Source organism: Emydura macquarii, unplaced genomic scaffold, assembly GCF_026122565.2.
Source record: "Emydura macquarii macquarii isolate MOO-44397 ecotype Brisbane River unplaced genomic scaffold, CSIRO-AGI_Emac_v2 contig_1790, whole genome shotgun sequence".
NCBI lineage: Eukaryota > Metazoa > Chordata > Testudines > Chelidae > Emydura > Emydura macquarii.
The window spans coordinates 16,289,595-16,309,008 of NW_027131927.1; the positions used below are offsets into that span (position 1 = coordinate 16,289,595).

Here is a 19,414-nt window from a genome sequence, read left to right on the forward strand (position 1 = left end):
TGAAAACCAAAATATTTCAGTTTTTGCCTTTCCCTTTTCTCCCACTTATTTCTCCTTCCCTCCCATGGGAAAATGGAGTGAAGGGGAGTAAATGGAAAGGGGAAATTCCCCCCCCCCCCCCCAATGTCTCCAGGAAACCAAAAGTTATAAACCAAAACAAATTTCCAGTTCAAAACAAAGCAATTGTTTCATTTTGAACATTTTCCAGTAACTTTCACTGAATCAAAAAATGTTCAAGGAAGTTTGATTCTGTCAAAAGCACTTGTAAACCATAAATTTGACCAGTCTGTTTCCTACAGAAAAAAACATTTAGGATGTTGTCTTACACACACAAATAAGTGTTCTCTCTCTTGACCAGCTGCCAGCCTAAAGACAAGACTGACAAATGGAAGAGACAGAATCATAGGGCAGGAGATTGGAGCGTGGGTGTGGGATTTACTGCCAAGGGGAAGCGATTACTTGAACAGAGGAAAGAAGTTTGTAGATGGGAAGGGATTTATTTCAGGTGTCAGGGCAGCATAACAGAAAGCACAAGAAGGCAAAGACAGCAGTGAGGGGAATACAGATAGAGAATAGAGAGAAGGAGTCCGGGTTGTAGGTGGGATCAAGATTAGGGATTTCATTGGTGTGTGTTTTGCAGCTCCTGGACACTCTTTAGTAAGAGTCGGCATTGAACTATGCTGCAATGAAAACGGGTCAATTCTGAATTAGTGAAAACATTTAGGGCCAGTTTCAGCCTCTTAGATGAGGGCACACTTAGAAGATACTAGGGCTGCACAGGGATGACCAAGAGCTGCAGAATCTCTTGCTAGTGAACATGCATGACTTGAAGGCTGCAGTTTGAGACTTAAATCCCAGGCTGAGTTTGCAGTTAAATGAACATCTTTGCTTGGAAACTGAACAATCTGATCTGGAACTGGAGATGCAACAAGCCTAGAATCCAGAGATGTTACTACTGGAGTAACTCTAGAAACTGCTCCAACGTGACTTGATACCAGCTGGGTCCGCGACACCTCCCTTAAAAATGTCACAGGGAACAGTACAGAAACAAGCACAAAGTTAACACACCTTACTACAGCACGGCACAAGCTTTGCATGACTTTAATTGGTATAACTTGTATATCTTACAATGAATGTGGTTAGGATGACATCAAATATCCAATTGGCTGCACTTGAATCTGCCCACTTTTTTGCCCCTCCTCCCTCATCCAGTAAAAATGGCCACTGTCAGACTCAGCGTTGGCTGTGCTCTGTTGCCTTTTTTTAAAATAAAAGCAGTCTTACCGATCCATTCAGTGCCAGAAGGCTAAAGGTGAATCTGTGCAAGTTATCATCCCAGCTTGCTGTGAATCTCTCCTCAGAGGAGATGAGGAAAGAAGAATACACTAAGATAGGGCTGTGATCCAGGGTAAATCGGAGGAAGGAGAACTAATGAATGGTTAACCCTGCTGGAAATGGGAGATCTCAGAAGCTCCCTCTACATAGACTTCAATCCTTGCAGTTTGCTCTGGTATCTCATCAACCAGCTTCATGCCATGGTTGTGACATCCAATCACTGGACTTTGGCTGATGTTTTGTCCCCACTAGGGCATGTGGGGCCTGAAGTTAGAAATAGTCTGTATGTGGTACTGCTTTGATATGCCCAGCGAGAGGCCACTTAGATTGAAAGCTCTGTGAGGCAGAGACTTTATTGTTTTGTGTCCATAAAACACCATGTCCGTCAACTGGGTGATATGAAAACTACTGGGAAAAGATCTCCCTCCATTTAAAAAAAAAAAAAATCCCATTAGGAGCTGAGATAATAGCTCCCTTCTTCTAAAGACTCACAACTGAAACTAGGGATGAGATTTTTCATCCTTTATAACCCACTTAATGTTCCCAACTGATCTAAGTAAATAAGAGCAGAATTAGTCTGATGTTGAGTTCCTTTGAACACCCTAAATCTGCTAATTTCCCAGCTCCTTCCAAAGAAGATTTAGAGACTCTTTGCTCTTTTCTAGGAAGCTCATGATGAATTTAGTGCAAAAAATATTTCTGAAAACTTCTGCAGGGGGGTCGGGGGATGGACCAAAACAGCTGATTTTCCTTGAGCTGGCCATCTCTCCAGCATTTCATCTTGAATTGTTTGTTTCCTTGCCACCTTATGAGATGTTAAAATGACAGTGGCCAAGCTCTGGGAAGAAATGACATTGGGTGTAACATAACTAAATGGAAGATATTTAACACAAGGAATGTGGGAAATATAAAGCAGACACAATCTTTGTGAGGGCTGAGTTAAGAGAAGGAGTGTGATCTAATGGGCAGAACACAAGAAATAGACTTTGGTTTCATTCTTGCTGTGTCACTTGTGACCACAGGCACCCTCTGGGAATTTCCCCACCTTTAACGTGATAACACTTAGCTGTCTCAGCAATCGTTGAGGCTTAAGTAATGTTCATAAAGCACCAAAAGATCCTTATCAGAAAGATGCTATAGAAACACGATGCATTTTTAAGCAATCCATAATGTTTACTTTCAGGGTGCTACGGGGGGGAATCCTATGTAATGACACAGAGGAATATTAATAACCCCAACAAGAATACCTTACTATGGCTTCTCATATTGGGCCAACTTCCGCTGGTGAAAGAGGCAAGTATTTGAGTTCCATCAAGTTCTTCTTCAGGCTTAGGAAAGGTACTTAGAGTGTCTCAGCTAAATATAACATGGAACAGATCCTTAAGTATAAGAAGTTAACACATGCTGGTTTCTCGCAGTAGTTTGTATTTATGCAGATCACGTCTTTGAGGCTGCCAAAGTAGCTGAGACCCTAAACCTCCCAACACTCCTTTTAAAGTGATGGTATGTAACTGTCCTCTTGATTTTACTGATGGAGACTAGCCTGACAGCATAAATTCCAAGCGTCCACTAATTTTAGGTGCTCCTGCTTTGGAGTGCCCAAGGTAAGCCTCCCAAGTGCTCTGGGCAGGGACTGTCTTTGTTCTGTGTCTACACAGCACACCGGGGCCCCGATCCATGACTGGGACTCTTAGTGCTACTGCAATACCAATAAATAACAATTCCTGACTTTTTCAAATGTGATCTGTGTTCCCCATACATGTGACTTACGGCCCCCTGCACAGGTGTCTCATCCAGTGGACCTTTTACCACTGTAGTAAAATGGCCTGCTGTACTCATGCAGCTACCTGTGGTTTCTATTTAACAAAGGGGAGTGACCACGACTAAGTAAGTCTCCATCCAAGCTTATATTTTGGGAGTGCGGGGTCTTGGTTTACCTGTCACACTGGTAGAATGGAAATCTATGACAGCCATCACAGTAGCCTGAGGAGCTAATGCCTGTTACCTAATGACAATGTGCTGGCTTTTAAAAAAAAAAATCAAAAAACCCCTACTCTGACGAGGAGAAGGTTTAGAGTTTCAGAACTCTGTCATACAATGTGCTCCAAGGGGAAATGCTACTGTATATTTAAGCATGCTAAGTCTGTGCTGATCTAATCAGAAATCAACCCATACGGCTTTGTTTAATAGTAGCAGTAGCAGGATTTGTAAGCACAAACTGGGAGGGGAGGGCGGGGGGTTAAAATACTTTGTTTTAGCAAATGACCTTAAAACTGTATGTAAAGCAGCAATATATGTAGCAACTGCCAATACTTTTATCTCTTCTGATTCTGTAAAAACAGGCACTTTATCTATTTCCTTATAGCACTGGTGATCTGTCAAGGTTCATTTATGTAATAAATAAACCCAGACTTGTTCACACAGTTAGAGAAGGGAGCGGTCAGGAAGAGAGAAATGATTGAATTGGTCTGAAGGTTTGCTGCAGGGAACAGCTGATTAAACATTAAGGTTGAGACTTTCAAAGCGAAGCATCCGAGGGATTGATTTCAAAGAAAGGTGTGTAATTCCCAGAGCCTGTCTTTTGTTTTTGAAAACCTCAACCCTATCTTCTAATTGTGAGCCTAATTCTGTAATCCTTCCCTCATGTTAAATAGTAGTGACTCATGCTAGTGGCCTGAATGAAAGGAAGGGTAGCAGAACTGGTTTCTCCTATTTGCTATACTCAAACTGCAACCTTCGTTAGAGGAAATGGTGGCTTGAGTGAAAATGTGCTTCATGGAATCTTATTTTGACAGTACTGATGCTCTGGGGGTTTCTTCTAACACTTCACCTTTCCAAAAAGAAAGGTCCCAACCCCGATGGCATTTCTGCCACATGACTTGATTGCAGCAGCAGAGGTGCCTCGGTCATCTCTTCCTGTTTATCACTAATTTTCCACTTCCAAGTGTAACTCGTGCGGGTGTAAAGATGCCAAACACCACAACATAGGTGGTGGATTCAACCGTCAGCTGGATTTTAATTATGACGCTCTGAAAACGAGATAGTCTGGTGAAGACGGCAAACAATAAAAAGCATCAGTTTCTGGTACAATCCTGCCTGAGTTTCCCTTTTCTCTACTCCCCCCCGCCCTCCCTCGCCCTCCTGGTTGATTTCTGCTTTGATCTTTTGGTAATAAACAGTAGAAGCCCTGTTCTGCACTGCAGAGCTCTGACCAGAACCCCATCAGCTGTGAACAGACAGGGAAGATTAAAGAGGAGTAAAAGGAACAGAAGCCATGCAGATGAAAACTGTACAGTGATCATTTCCCTTCCCCTCACTGAGATTTAATATAACTTCCTCCTTAAAAGCGTAAACAAACATTTATTGCGCTTGTGGAGTGACTGTCTCTGGTTTCGAGACCAGGACTGCAATCTGTTGGCTTCAGCGTAGTCTCATTTCCCAGTTGTGATTCAGCATTTAGACTTGTCTTAAATTTATGATTCCATTGTGTAACGGAGGAAGAAGCAGCAGCAGGAACAGAAGAAGAGCACAGCATGGAACTGGCACAGAATGCATACCAGGCAACGGTTGTTCTACTGTATAAGCACTTATAAATAAGAACATTCATTTCTTGTTCCAATTAACTTTTCTCTGTTAAGAGTCATCATAGAGAGGGTTGTTGTAGTTTCCCCACGATCCATAGTCATGATCATCCAAAAGTCTTCCATATGAAGAATGTCTGGGAGGCAGGGAAGGAAAAAAGACAAATCAGGGATTATTCAGGAAATTTTTTAGAAACACCCAACACCCTATTCCAGAGCTATTCCTATTCAGCGCATGACTCGGTAGGAAGGATGGTGTCACTCCTGCAAAAACTGAAGAACACCTACTGCTAAAACCCATCTCTGTAACCAGGCCCAAGGAACTTAGTGTGAGAGGATAAATTGGTGGTGTTTGGATCCAGATTAATTTATTTTAGGATAGGGGTTTGAGTCTGATTTGATGACACTTAAATCACGTCTCAGCCCCAAGTGCCTAAAATCTTTAAAGATCAACTATCTGGGACAGCGAGAAATCTAATCCTAGCTGTTTTTTGTAAAGCTGCCTCCTTGTCCAGTTCAGTGACGTACTTAATGTAGTAAGAAGTGAGAGCTTAAGGCCTGTAAAACAGGCTAAGGCCTAAATGGAAAAAGCCAAGTGAACAGACGTATAAGGGGTCACTCAAGTTAACTGAAACTGGTACAGGAAAGTGCTGATACTGCAAGATTGTAAGACTGCCAAACTATTACTAAAATATGTAGTAGGTATAAGAGGTACCAAGATATTAACTCTCTCTCTGAAATGACACTTTTATGGATAGAAATGATACATGGAGTGGTGTTGCCCAAATCAGCCAATCAACGGAAAAAGGTGGTATTAGACTACGTCAAGAGGGTGGTAACTACCTACATCAAAGGGGGCAGAATGAAAGTGTATGTAACAGTGTATAAAAGAGGGTGTCAGAGGGAATACTGGCATCTGGTCTAGGGGATAACGGAAAGTCCCGCCGTTGGGCCGAGACCATTGTAACGCCGCCTATGCGAAACTGACCCAGAGATACTCTAAGTCATTTCTCATTGTGCCACATGCAATAAACCTGGCCTGGGTGCCTTTGTTGCTCAGCTAGTCTGTGGTCATGTCAACTCATTCGATCATGAGAGCCGTCTCGGTTTCCTGATCAGAGCTGGGACAGCATCTACACAGGGACACATGCACACAGCCTACACTGATAAACATCGGTGACCAACACACCGATTACCACACTTAAAACACAGGTAGATTCTCTCTCTGCTATAGGAATGATTTGGGCTTTAATGATATCAGTGGACAATCATGTCGCCTGACTGTGTGCATTGCAATACAATTGGCTCTTTTGATCAGTGTCCCTCCCCCCCCTTTGGTTTGCAGTAGGTTCCATATCTTCTAGTTTCTAATTCCTGGGAGTGATCGGTGATCTGTAGTGTGGTATGAAGACATTTGAGTGTAACAGATGGTCTGTTGTTCTTCTGCAGGGAGTTAGGTTTTAACTGCTTGTCTATAGCTATTAATATTGCCTCTTGATCTAGAGTTAGGTCTAGCAGTGTATTGAGTGCTATGGATTTTTAATAGAGTGGTTTGTTAAGCTCTGAATATTTAGTGGTCTTTGGCATGGATCTTCTTTGTGTGAGACGAGAATGAATGCATGTTGACCATACTTGTTTTGCGTCTCTTATGATTGGTAATGAAGCCAGTGCATGGGGTAGGAGCGAGACCTGGCTGAATGCTGCAAGAAACCCTTCGTGCACTCACATTCCTCAAGAAATTTGCTTTTTGACTCTATTCCCATTCCTTTCCTGTTAGCGTTGGGTGAATATTGAAGCACATGAATTTACTATCAGGAACATTTAAGGAAAGAATGATTTTTAATATTTGCAGAAAGCAAGTTTTGTGTTTGCATTTGTGTGTGTAAATATGCAGCCTTTTCACGTGCTTCTATAATGCTGATGCTGGGGCCTTGAACTCTCCTCTCAGACAGGGTAGGGCTTCTGCTCTGATTCAACACTGCTTGGGAGACGGTTATGGATGGGAGGTTGGCATGGAGTCCAATATTTGTATGTATGGAGGAGGGAAGGAACTTGCTTTGGTTTAATGTTTATTAAATGCTGGCTTTGCTATTTTTTATATGATGGTGTGTACGTGTAACATACAGTGGCACGTGGGACCCTGCAGTTCTGTTCTTGTTGTTTTAACAGAATGCAATTTGCCAGTGGCACATTCCACATAAACGTAGTGCCAAAAATGCCCCTGGAATTTAATTTTGAAATACCTTAATCTTCTACAATTTCTGAGATTGCATCTGAGATTTGAGAGCCTTCCTACGGACCCCAGTTCATGCTGTGTTCTACATGAGCGGTAAAAGCCTCTTCTTTTAATTACCACAGCAGGATATTCTTGTTCAATGCAATCTACTCACTTCTTCCGCCACACTTAAGTTATTCTAGTCCAAAGGCCAACCAACCACATGACTTGCAGAAAATACTTAGCCAGGGAGGATTGCGTCCATGAAAACAACCCCTTTATTTTTACAGCAAGAATAGACGTCTGTTGTCCGTTTGATTTACTAACGCGTCTATTATTGTATCCATCCATAACAGCAGCGGTAACCAAAACAGTCCTGTGCAGACCTGTGCCCCACTCTGAACTGGTGTGAATCACTATGAAGTAGTTTAAAACCGAAACTTTGCTGACCTCCGCCTTAAATTAAACCTAATGAAAGATGCTCAGTGTAGGCTGCAGTGCTGTTCTTATTCTAAGGTCACAGGTAGGGCTAGGAATAAAACTTGCCCCAGGGATAATTACTGTTTATGATCACAACACGTGGCGGTAGTGCCTCTGGCATTTGAGTGAGGCCTTTGTAATAAGAAAAATGCCACCTGGTACCATTTAAATACTACATAAAATGGGATTGCTACAGTGTCTCCTCCAACTTCCAGCCTCTGTCCACTCTGATAGCAGCACACCTTCGATCACCTTCTAGAGCTGTAACAGGTGCACCCAGAGAGACAGGTGACCTTGGGGTATGGGAGGTGGTGCCTCTCATTGTTGGGTAACAAGCTTGTATCCTAGCCAGCTCATTAATGGCTGAACGCCATTGTCCGTGGGCAGTTGCTGGGTGACCTTGATAAAATGGCCTGTGCTTTTAGTCATGGGGCCAGGTGGCTACACCACCATGGCCACCGTAACTGGCACTCGCTGGTCCCTTGTCAAGAGGTTGAAATGTGCTTCTGGCCCAGGGCTTGAGGCCAGCACACGCAAGCTTGCATGGCAGCAGTCTGCCCGATAGGACTTGTGCTGTCAGAGCCATCAGGCTTACACTTCTCCTGAACACTAAATTCACTGAGCCCAAATCCAGGCCAGATGGCAGCAGTGCCACAAACTGCCTGTATGTAGGGCAGCGCCACCAGTTCTGCTGTATTCAAGGAGTCTTACCTGATTTTAAGGTACGCTGCCACGCCAAACACCAGCAGTACCACCACAATGACTGTCACTGTAATGGCTGCAATGCTTCCTGCAGAGGAGGGCGAGAAAAAAAGGGCACAAAGAGGCTTTTTACTGAGGTCATAATTTATCAGAAAAATTACCCCTGTCCCCTTCCTCCTCACGTGTTGCCAATATGTGGTTTAACAGTTAACACTGTGCTGGCCGTGTGTGGATTGCCTTCACACGCCTGGAATGTAGTATTTGCCAGTAATACCAGTGAGAACCAAAACAGTCCTGGGCAGAGCTTGCTTGAGAAGGAACGCTGTTTGTTCACGGCACATCCAAGAGACTGTTCACTCAGCCTAAAATCTGCCCTTGTCTGTAACTGGGGCCAGGCTGTGACTGGGGACTGTGCTATATAAGCTGCACTGTGGAGTGGTTCTGAAATGAGACTGCTCATCAGCCCCGATTTCCCCCTCCCTTCCCCAGCTGTCTGTTCCTGTGGCAGGTTCTAGCCCTAGTCTTTAAATACTGTAACACTTACCTGCTGACATCAGGCAAAGTGCCCAAACCAGGAACCTGATTCTCCCCTGGATTACACTGATGTCAATCACTTCTGAAGTCAATGAAGTCTCACTGACACAAAGCTGCATGAGGGGAATGGCGCCCTCAGGCTAGATTCCCCCCCCCCCCCCCCCCCCCAAAAAAAAAAAAAAAAAAAAAAAAAAAAGAGCTTGGTTTCCTATTTAAGCACCAAAGTAAGTGGCCAGACTTTTTCAAAAAGGGCAGGGTAGGTGCTGAACTTGCAGTGTTGCAACAGAAGCTGCTGCATGCTCTGGACTTCAGAAAATCTGGTGCTTATTTCAGCACCAAAATCAGAGCTGAGTGCTTGGCAAATGAGGTCCCATGTCTTAGTGCTGAGCCCTTGAAAATTTGCCTCTGTGTCTAGTTACATCTCAACCAGGATTACTACTTTTCTCCCCACTGCCACTTCTCCTGGGATTGGCCCACATTCCTCATTTTCAAAAGCCCCAGGTTCTGTTCCTCCTGTATGTGAGTGTAGCTAAGAATACAAAGCGGGGTGAGGAGGGGTTGAAGGTTTCCCTGTGGAAGGAGGAAACGGTGGTGCAGCTCTGGCTGGAGCGTACATGATGTCTTTTAATGGCTCAATTAAAACCTGCTGGGGACGTTTTGACAAGCGTGAATAAGCAGCTTTATGGATGGGTGAGCCAAGGGAGGCGGGGTCTCGGACAACATACAGTCACCGCTTAGGAGTTGCCCTCAGACCTGCCGTCATTTCAGCTCCCAGGAGGACAAAGAGGGGAAAGCATTTTCAGCACTCCTTCATGGGGCAGGTTTATTCTTAAGTAATGAGCTTTTGAGCACTGGGGCTCTGCAGCCTCTGATAACTTATTCAACAGGTTACAGGGGCTGGGGCTCCCTGACAGTTTTTCAATGGCTCTTGTTAATTGGCCTCACATTGCAGTCCCTCCACCTTAGGCTGCAGTGCCAATACCACGCTGATTCCATTCCCATAGGCCCTCTCTGGAAAAGCAGCACCTTTCATTGATTGGTTTCCCTTCAACATCACTATTAGCTGAAGAAGACGCTCAGGGCCAAACATCAAATGAGGTCTTCACTTGCTCCCTTTACTGCTCTTGTCTGCTTGGTATGATAGCATTTAAGATGCCATGGGGTAGGGAAAATACGTTCAATCTTCCCAAATTTTCATAGTTCCTTTACAGCAGGGAGGTGTTTGATGTGAGTTGGGCAGGATTATATTTTTGTAACAGTGATGCTCTGGTAAAGGCAGCAGAATGGATTTGGATAAAATAAACCCAGCAAACACTGGAAGTGATGTACTTTCTAAAATACTAGCCTTGTGATCCGCAGGTCACATTCAAGCAGACAATGAAAATGTTACTTTTTTTTTTTTTTAAAACCACCCCTTAATATAAGTCTCAAGTAATATAGATTTGCCATTTCATACCTTCTGGTTCACGCCCACCCCGAATGATCCAAAAAACCAGGATCCTCCCCAGAAGCAGTAATTATTTCGCAGAACAACAGGGAAAAGTTTTGCTTATGCAAAACCACTGTTCAGTGCTTACATTGCATTTTATACAAAACATTAAGCGCTTAGAAGGGTCCCCCTCCCCCTCCAAACACCCACACATCGTTTTATAAAAATCTCATTAAAAAAAAAATAGGGCCAAGGTTTTCAGAAGCAACTGGTGATTGTAGGTGCCCAGCGTGGGACACTTTGAAGGGCTTGATTTTCAAAGGGCAGGAGAGATCAGCACTACCTGGCAATCTGGCTCCTTTCAAATGCTGTAACTTGGGCAGCCAGAATCATTAGCTGCTTCAAAAAATCCTGGACAAAATATCTAGCAAATTAGGTGACTTCTGCAGACCTGTTAAGATCTTTGCCTCAGCTCTTCAATTTTACCACCCCCTTCTAGATCTCCTCTCCACTTCCCATTCTCCCTTCCCAAGTTTCTTCTCCACTCTGTTCCTCTTTAGAAACTCGACTTTTCTCCCTTCCATGGCTCCTCTGTCTCCCTCTTCCCGCTGCTGGGAACAAAGCCAGCCTAAAGATTCCTTCTTTGAGAAAGTGGGAGTAGGCTTCTAGCAACTGCTGTGCACGGGCAGGGGCTCAGCACACCGCGCTGCAGCACAACTGAGGCAGGCAGAGCTTGGGAAATGCTTTAGTTCTTCTCCAAGCAGTGGAATTGGCAAGGTTTGCCAGTGCCCATGACACTGTGGTTAGCTGGATGTCCTATTTTGTATGCTGAAAGAATTAACTTTTGCCTACTATGGATAAGGACAGCAAGGGCTTCCTTCTGTAATAAATCACCCATATCATACAGCACCTTTCAGCCTACAGACTTTATCATTGCCCTATGTTCTTTAACATGACGTAACCCCTACCCCCTTGCAGTCTTGTGACAATGCTGCTACTCTGTTTTACTGGGATAGTAACACTTATTTCCCCCCCCTCCTGCCACATAATGGGCACACGCCTATTGTCAGCTGAGACTCTGGAGCCAGCAGCACCAGCCACGATCCATTTCAGGGTGTATCTCATTCAGTCACTTGGCTTTCCAGCACCAGGAAATGTCTGGGTGCAGGAGAGAGAAAACTCATCATTTCTGGTGTACAGCAACTCTGTCCATGCCCTTAACCCCGAAGGACAACAGTTGCAAAGATGTTTGTCAGCTTCTGAATATACCTTTCTGACAACCCAGGGAAAAATCAACTCTGAAACATGCTCCAGATCCTACGATTCTAGGATCTTGAGAATCTCCTACAGAAAAAAAAACAAGACTACTCTCACTGGAAGAGACTTCTCGTGCCCGTTCCCTCCCCTTCTCTGTAAATCAATGCCTTCCACCTTAGAGGCTGCGGAGAGACCGAGCCCCATGTGTACTAACAGACGTTGAACTCACTCATTCATCTTTTTGAGGAGCTGACTAGAAAGCTTGATTGTGACTGGCTGGTGAATGATGAGGTACTTTACCTGCCTGACCTCAAGTTTGCTGTCCTGGCACTGGCTGATGACATCAAAGTGATACCTAATGAAGGCTGGGGAGCTGTCTTTTCCTTTGCTCTAAGAGCTCCTGGTGCCATTGATGTTCTGCTCAATGCAGTTCATAGCAGACAAAGGAAATGGCTTCAAAGTTTCCTTTAGAAAACATAAGAACGGCCATACTGTGTCAGACCAATGGTCCATCTCGCCCAGCAGCCTGTCTCTGACACTGGCCAGTGTCAGGTGCTTCAGAGGGAATGAACATAACAGGATAATTTTGAGTGATTCATCCTGGTTGGCTAGCTGTAGCTTCTGCCTCTGCAATGGCCCAGGATGCCAACTGGTACGTTCTCCTGCTGACGGGCCAGTGATGAGGATGATTTTAAGGTACAATCTCTCCAGTCCACAAGGGACTAGAGAACGTTTAGGCCAGATCTGAGTGTAGTTTTGAGAAACGCAGTGTATATATAGAATCCTTGCACGAAGGCGGAGGATGTATCTGATCAGACTAAGCTGATTGGGGGAAGGGGGTGTTACAAAAATTGATCAGATTAAACTGATACTATGCTTGATTTTAGCCACCAAAGGCCAAGAATACTACATGCCACGGGAAATCCCAGTTTGTAATATTTTAGTAGTGTTTCATGGCCTTAGTGGTTGGAGAAACCTGACCTTGAATGGCATTGTACTGACTGATATTTACCTTTCCACCCCATTCAAATTCCAGCCTGACCCTTTTTTAGTGGCTATCTCAAGAACTGTTAAGAACTAGAACTGCACTTGCCTATCATCTGAAATCTCGTAATCTCAGTGGAGTACAGCATTAATCTCAAACTCCAGCATGTGGCGATAGCAAGGTGGCCATCTCCATAGATTGATTCACCTCCTTTTTTCCCCCCCCATTGTTGAATACTAAGTATGTAAAATTCTAGGTAGTTGCTAATGTCTGTATCTCTGCTGGGACTGCCATGTCCACAAAGGCCAGAGTGACGGGCTAGTCTCATGCGGCTTGTTTGTTTTCTACATTCAAGGGGAGCTACGATAAATCCATGGGGTTAAGTGGAGAAAATACAGGACTTCTGGGGAAAACAGTGAGAATTTCTTCTGTTAACTCTATTCACACACTGTAGCTCCTCTTACCACTGGAGACTGAAAACACTTACATAAAACAGTATGGAACTTGCCAAGCACTCAGACTTGACTGGGAAAAACAACTGTCTGAGGGATGAATATTGGCTTTAATCTTTGAACCTACTGAGATTTGTGCAGACACAAAATGTCAGGTGGCTGATTCAAGGTGTTCCTCTGCCTGCATTGAGGAGAGGATGAGTGTGGCTGTCTGCTAGCAATGTGAAGGAAGCACATGCAGTGGCTTATGCTGGCCCGTGACCCGGACTATCTGCCTGTGAGTTTGTCTTGCAAAAGCAGCAGAACCTGTATCCATTACTTCAAATCCCCTCCCAACAGCCTATTTTGTTTTTCCCCCAAAAACAAATCAATTAAACTAAGAACTGCCCTTTCTACTCAGAAATAGCTTTTATGCAACATAAAAGACACAGCATGTTACTTTGATCTACAGTCCACATATGAAATGGTTTTTATACTGTACTCTCAATGTATTCATAATATTGCTAAGGCATGCCATAAAATATACTGGGGATCAAAGGCTGGGCCAGGCAATCAGAACTTGGTCTTACTTTACAGTGCCTGACCATGCAGTCTTAACGTGCTAGACTTCGGCTTTTAGACATAGCTCTCTTCCACTCGTTCTGCTTAATGAGAGGGAAGAAAAGTTAATGACTAAAGGAATGAGATGAAATAAATGAAAGAGACAGAGTCTGCCCTCATGGACTGTGTTTTATTTTAAAGGGGGGGAGGGGGGTGAAAGTTGGGACCAGACGGCACAAACTCATACAACACCTAAACTTTGGGGACTTTTGCATCCAGATCCATATTCCAGTTGTACATCCATCTCTTCTTTATACAGTTGGGATGGTTCACAACTACCCCTACTAATCTTTAGTCTCAATTAATAGCTCCTGGGTGCTGTAATACATGGGAGTGCTTAATTGCTGGAATAAACATTTTAGCACTCTACAAATGAGATGCTGTTTGTTTGTCTTTATAGCACTGCTATTTCCTTGCCCTCTCTTAAAAAGGTCACTTTGTATCACAACTCACAAATATCCCTGTAGCTGATTAATGCAATGGAATATGCTGCAGAAACTAAATATAATCAGAAGAAAAAATACATACTAATACAGCGCAGCAATGTTGGACTTTCCCAGATGTCAGGGTGATTGACTGCTTTTTCACCTGCATGTGTCCTCTTCCAAATACACTGCATTTTATTCAAAATTCAAGGGAGCAGGAGAGAACTCAGTCTGGCAGAAGTGCTTTGATTTTGTTGTTTTTTCCCCCATGGTAACTGATCAAACTGAATGATCCTGACTGCAGGTCCTTGACCAAACTGTGGTGATTCCAAGGCTTGGAATAGATCACATAGACCCCCAAGTGAGATTGGGAGGAGAGAGGGAAAATGCCAAACAAGCTTGAAAGGTTGTATAAAGCTGGCTGTAGCCTCAATTTTAAAATGTCACACTCTGTACGTCAAGTTACTGGATTAAACAGAATGTCCTCCATGGAGAGAACAGAAAAGAATTTGTCTAAAATGAGTACAGCAGCCCATAATGAAGGGCATTTGAGATGATATCCTGATGGTGGGAATCCACAGTGATTTGGACCATTGCAGTCTAGTCTCCCCCTAGCCCTTCACAGGGCAACTTGCCATGCTGATCTCTCTCTCTCTCTGTGTGAGTGTGTGACATGAGCTTTTAATGGCATCTTAGATGTTTGGATGATCGGATGTAATCTCAAAGATAATGGATTAGTGGGTGAAGTAGTCAAAGGTGCGTGGTGTGTAATTTCTTCCATAAATGTCTTGAACTCTGACACTGACTATTTAATCCTGAACCAGTGATTTGTTCAAGGTCCAATACCTCATTATCCATTAGAATTAGAAAGCCAGGATTTTTTCAATTTTTCTAGTAGGATACGGTACTTACTTAACAACCATGGCTGGTTGAGATTTCAAATCTTAAAACACATGACTGTGTGTTGAAAAGCTATTGGGTAACTCTCTCAGAAGTTTCTAAGTTCACTGGCCTTGGAGGGAAAGGAAAAAGATCTATTTTCTAATTAGAAAATGCTGCTATAACCCTGTTATAACATCTTTCTATGAAAGAATCACAGCTATAGAAGAGATTCATAATAAGGTTATACCATGTGATGTATATAAATAACAGCATTGTATCTCCTTATTAAAATTAAAAGTAACATGAAAGCACTTACTCTGAATAAATGAGTGCTCTTTTCCTCACCCCTTTGCTTCCCCCCCCCAAAAAAAAACCCGCAAAAAAAAAAAAAAAACCCCACACCAACCCGGGAGAAATGAACCACTAAAGGTGACAGCATAAATAATGCACAGACTAAACCATCTGCCTCACCTGAACTTAAAGCATGCTGGACCTCTTCTATGGTTACGCCTGTGGAGAAAATGGTGCTATCCGTAGAGGTGGCCTCAGCAACAGACTTGGTTGCCAAAGTCACTTGAGATGTTTGTCCGGTCACTGGGCCTGATGATGGGGACTCTTTAATAGAGGCATCCTCTGTCGTGGGGGCTGCTGTAGATGTATTAGTGTTGAGCAGTTGGGTTGTGTTATGAGGTGTAACTGTGGTTGCTGTGGAAGAACCTGCTGATGACAATGAAGACAAGGTGTGTGTTAGGTGAGACAAGGTGGTCGCTGGGATCTCCGTGGAATGGGGGGCTGCATCTGAAGTTGTTGCATTTGTTGTCAGGTTGGCAACTGAAGTCTCAGAGACATGTTTTGTGGTTGTTGATTCTGACCCAGTGCTTGATGACCATGATGTGCTGGTGGCTGAAACATCTGTGCTTTCTGTAGGTGAGGCAAGATGTATAGTGGCCACTGACAACTCTTCTGTGGTGCCTGAGGAGATTGTGCTGCTATTGGTCTGGTTTGCTGATCCAGAGGTGACGGTGTCTCTTGAAGTGATGGCTGGTGTACTGGCAGCAGTGGTGAGAAGGGCTGGAGTTGGAGTTGATTCTAACACGCTATTTCCCTCAGAAGGACTGGGAGCAGGTGTGCTTCCTGAATGTACAGTGTGAACACTCAGTGCTGAGGAGAAGACACACACATGTTAACACTGGAAAAGGATTGTGATGAGCTGCGCTCTAAGCATGTAGCCAAGGGTTTGGATGAGTGGCCAGTCAATCACCATTTTACCACGCTCATCTCGGAAAGGGATGATTGCCTAAAATAGGGAGGGTTGCATTTACCATTGAAACAGATGGTACCAATGAAAAATCCTGCTGTAGAACTAAGGAACTGTTTGCTTTCCACCCCATTCATTTATATCCAATGGGACATAATATAACTCACACAATATATTCAAATAGGACATAATATAACTCTCACAATTGGTAGCAGGACAATAACATGGCACTGAGCAGGAGCTTTGGGAAGAGAACTTTGTTCACACAAGTGATATCTGGTTACATCTTAATATCCATGGTGGTTTTTTGTATGTTAGACTGTCTTATAAGGGGCCTTCCTACAGTCGGAAAATGACCTGTTTAATGGCTGTCCATAACAATGCTCTTGGGTCCCTCGAACTTTTGTCTGAAACTCAGCTGGTTGAAATTTCAAAATTAAAGGGGGAAGCCATTGTCTTCTCTTCTGACCAGCTCCTATGCAGTGGTTTATTAGAACACACTGCCAAATATTGTTCACCATCGTTAAGGAAAGTACTAGCAAATCTAGAAAGCCTTACTATGTCTTCTATAACTGTATTGAAAACAGCCTCGTCCCGGGTATGCTAGTAGACAGCAGTTGAGGCCAATGAGACCTTCTGTTGATGGTAGTTAACAATGGGTCACTTTCCTGGTGTAGACAGATACCCAGAGGACATACCTTGATCCTAAGCTAGATCCTGAGCCACTGCAGGGCCCTGCCTGGCATTGTAGGCAAAACTGGCAAAGCAGCAGCAATGTTTGTTTGGTTACATGACAGAGTACAGCATTTTTGATTATTTTGCCCCTGCTTTTATTCTGAGACCATCTTCCATCAGCATATTTATACACCCTACTTTCCAAAGTTAACCATCCTTAGGTGAGAAGCTCTTTTTAAATGAGCCACAGTTGTATGAAATGAGATATAATTAGGTTTGAAAGGATTCGATTTTTATTGGTAAACAATTTCACAGTACATAGATAAAACTGATTGGAAAAAAATATTTCCACTGATCAAAATTTACAGATAGGCAAAGTAAGAAAAAAGCCTCTTGAGTATTATGGTTTGATGTAAGGATATTTACTTAGTATATTTTGACATGGGATGTTGAAAATTTAACTGTTATCAAGCTTTAAATTTTTGAATCTCAGCATCTACTGTCATAAAATAATTGTCTGATCCCTGCATTGTCTGACCACCCGTAATTTCCCACAACTGTGAACATTTAAATCTATAATTAAAAAAACCTTAAAAATAAACATTCTGCAAAGCCTAGGTATACTTCAGTAAATTTAGGCCAATGTTAACTAAGATACATGAATGAGAAATAACTTATTCCAAGTGTAGCATAAAAATACAGTGATGGTAGTAAGAATGCTATCTCCATGTTGGATCTGTTCTGAGTGTACAGAACACAATCACTTGAATATACTCCAGCAAAATCAGAAGGCAGCAAATTATCTGAAGTATTTCCTTCTGTTTATGGTCTAAAAATAGACACTTTCCTCCGCTGCTTGCATTGTTTGCCCACTGCTGGTGAAGATGGAGAGGCTTAGTTAAACTGAATATTACCACTTAATTTGATTTTCTAGAGACTCTTTTTCCACTGGCACACAGAATGCACATGTACACAGCAAAAAGAACCCCACAGCAGCGAGTCTTACAGCTCGGGTCAACTGATTATAAAAGCAAAACAGAAACATCCTGTATTGCATCTGGCCAACAATGCAATATTTAGCCTCCTGCTTAGTATATCAGGAGTACTGCACGGCATGTGAACTCACCCATTCACTCATCTTCACGCTGCACATTGAAGAAATATTAACATGCAGATTTTAGAAATGTATGTACTCAATTCCAGCGCTCCCATATTTCTTTGATCTACAATGGCCTTTCATTGAAATTCTGTAGCCTTTGACCTATCCTTCACGGGCTTATGTACAGTATGGATGCATAGGACTGCAATAGTTAAGCGAATGACAACATACTGTATCCAAATATGTGACATCTTGCCAACCTGAATTCCAGCATTTGCGATGAGTTAAACTCATCTACCTTATGATGCTGGCTTGTTTCTGAATGCATCAAAGCCAGAATTACACACAAATCCAGATGGTGTTTACGTATGCTGGGTTGGTAGAATTTTGTTTGTATCTGTGAGTTGCATACCTATTAAAAAGGCCACTGCTGTCTGTTTTGGGACTGCATGTTCAAAAGCACCAGATGTCAGAGAAGTTATGACCTCTGTAGGACTTCTCTCCATGCCAGCTACAAAGTCATTGGGGGATGTGACGTACAGGAGCTACACTGACTGCAACACCGTGGTAAGCTTGAACCTATCAATAATTCTGCAGAGAAAGTCTCTTTGTATGTGAGAATGCACAGACTTGGGGAAATAAATGGCTCGTTCCTGGTGTGCCTCAGAAATAATTAAAACTCCTTTCCAAAGTCACAGTATCTAGAACCTCTAATTTACCCCAAAAAACAAAAAAACAAAAACAAACAAAAAAAACCCTTTCAGTCTCTCTGGCCAGTAGCTTCCATCAACAAATAAAACTTCAGCACCTGTGTAGCAAACCCAACTGACTCAACAAATGTTGGGCACCTGGAAATAACAGAGTGCATCCTTCCTCCCCCCCTCCACTTCCTTGTTTTTCTTTCTTTCTTAGCAGAAAGATGAGTCACTTTTTTCGTTCTCAGCAGCAGCAGACTTCAGTTTTTTCTTCTAATCTACTAGGCCAAATTCAAGATTGACCAATTTCTATCAGCTTCCTTTGTGTTAGTTTGGCTACAAAAAGAGCATGCAGACAATACATTACATCAGAATAATTTTTATTCCTGTGGCATTCATTTATTTGGATCCAGAGTAGCACTTCAAATGCTGTGGAGTCACATTTATTCAAGCATAAACAAGCAACACAATTAACTAATTATAATATGCTACAAATTAGACTGTATGTGGGTGGTGATTGCTATAGTTAAGTTTCAACATCCATTATAACCTCCTTTTTCAGTTGCTCATTACAAATTCTTTGAGTTAAAATTTTTCCATGCTTCATCTCATCTGAAGGTGGAATTCCTAAGTAGAGGCAGTTGGAGAAAACTTTCAAGGTTTTGACATGCTGACTAGAAATGATGGGGGAGAATTGGAGAAATGGTCTATGAAGTACATAAGGGAGGTTTCTTCTGAATCATTTTCCCAGCCAAATATGGAAAAGAGATTCAAATGTTCAGCATGCTCTTTCTTATTTTTCTTTAACTT

General features: G+C 42.9%; 1 protein-coding gene and 1 long non-coding RNA gene across 2 annotated transcripts in view; one reads left to right on the forward strand and one right to left on the reverse strand.

Moving 5' to 3' along the window:
• Positions 1–19,414, forward strand: part of LOC137158950 (uncharacterized) — a 130,556-nt gene that overhangs the window by 94,312 nt on the left and 16,830 nt on the right. The gene's annotated exons all lie outside the window — the stretch shown is intronic.
• Positions 1,074–19,414, reverse strand: part of PARM1 (prostate androgen-regulated mucin-like protein 1) — a 58,876-nt gene continuing 40,535 nt past the window's right edge. The window contains exons 2-4 of the mRNA XM_067556992.1: positions 15,349–16,038; positions 8,323–8,401; positions 1,074–5,053 (exon numbers count right to left, since the gene is read on the reverse strand). Of these exons, the coding sequence (XP_067413093.1) occupies positions 4,969–5,053; positions 8,323–8,401; positions 15,349–16,038 (854 nt within the window). The 3' untranslated portion in view covers positions 1,074–4,968. The remainder of the gene's footprint in view (positions 5,054–8,322; positions 8,402–15,348; positions 16,039–19,414) is intronic.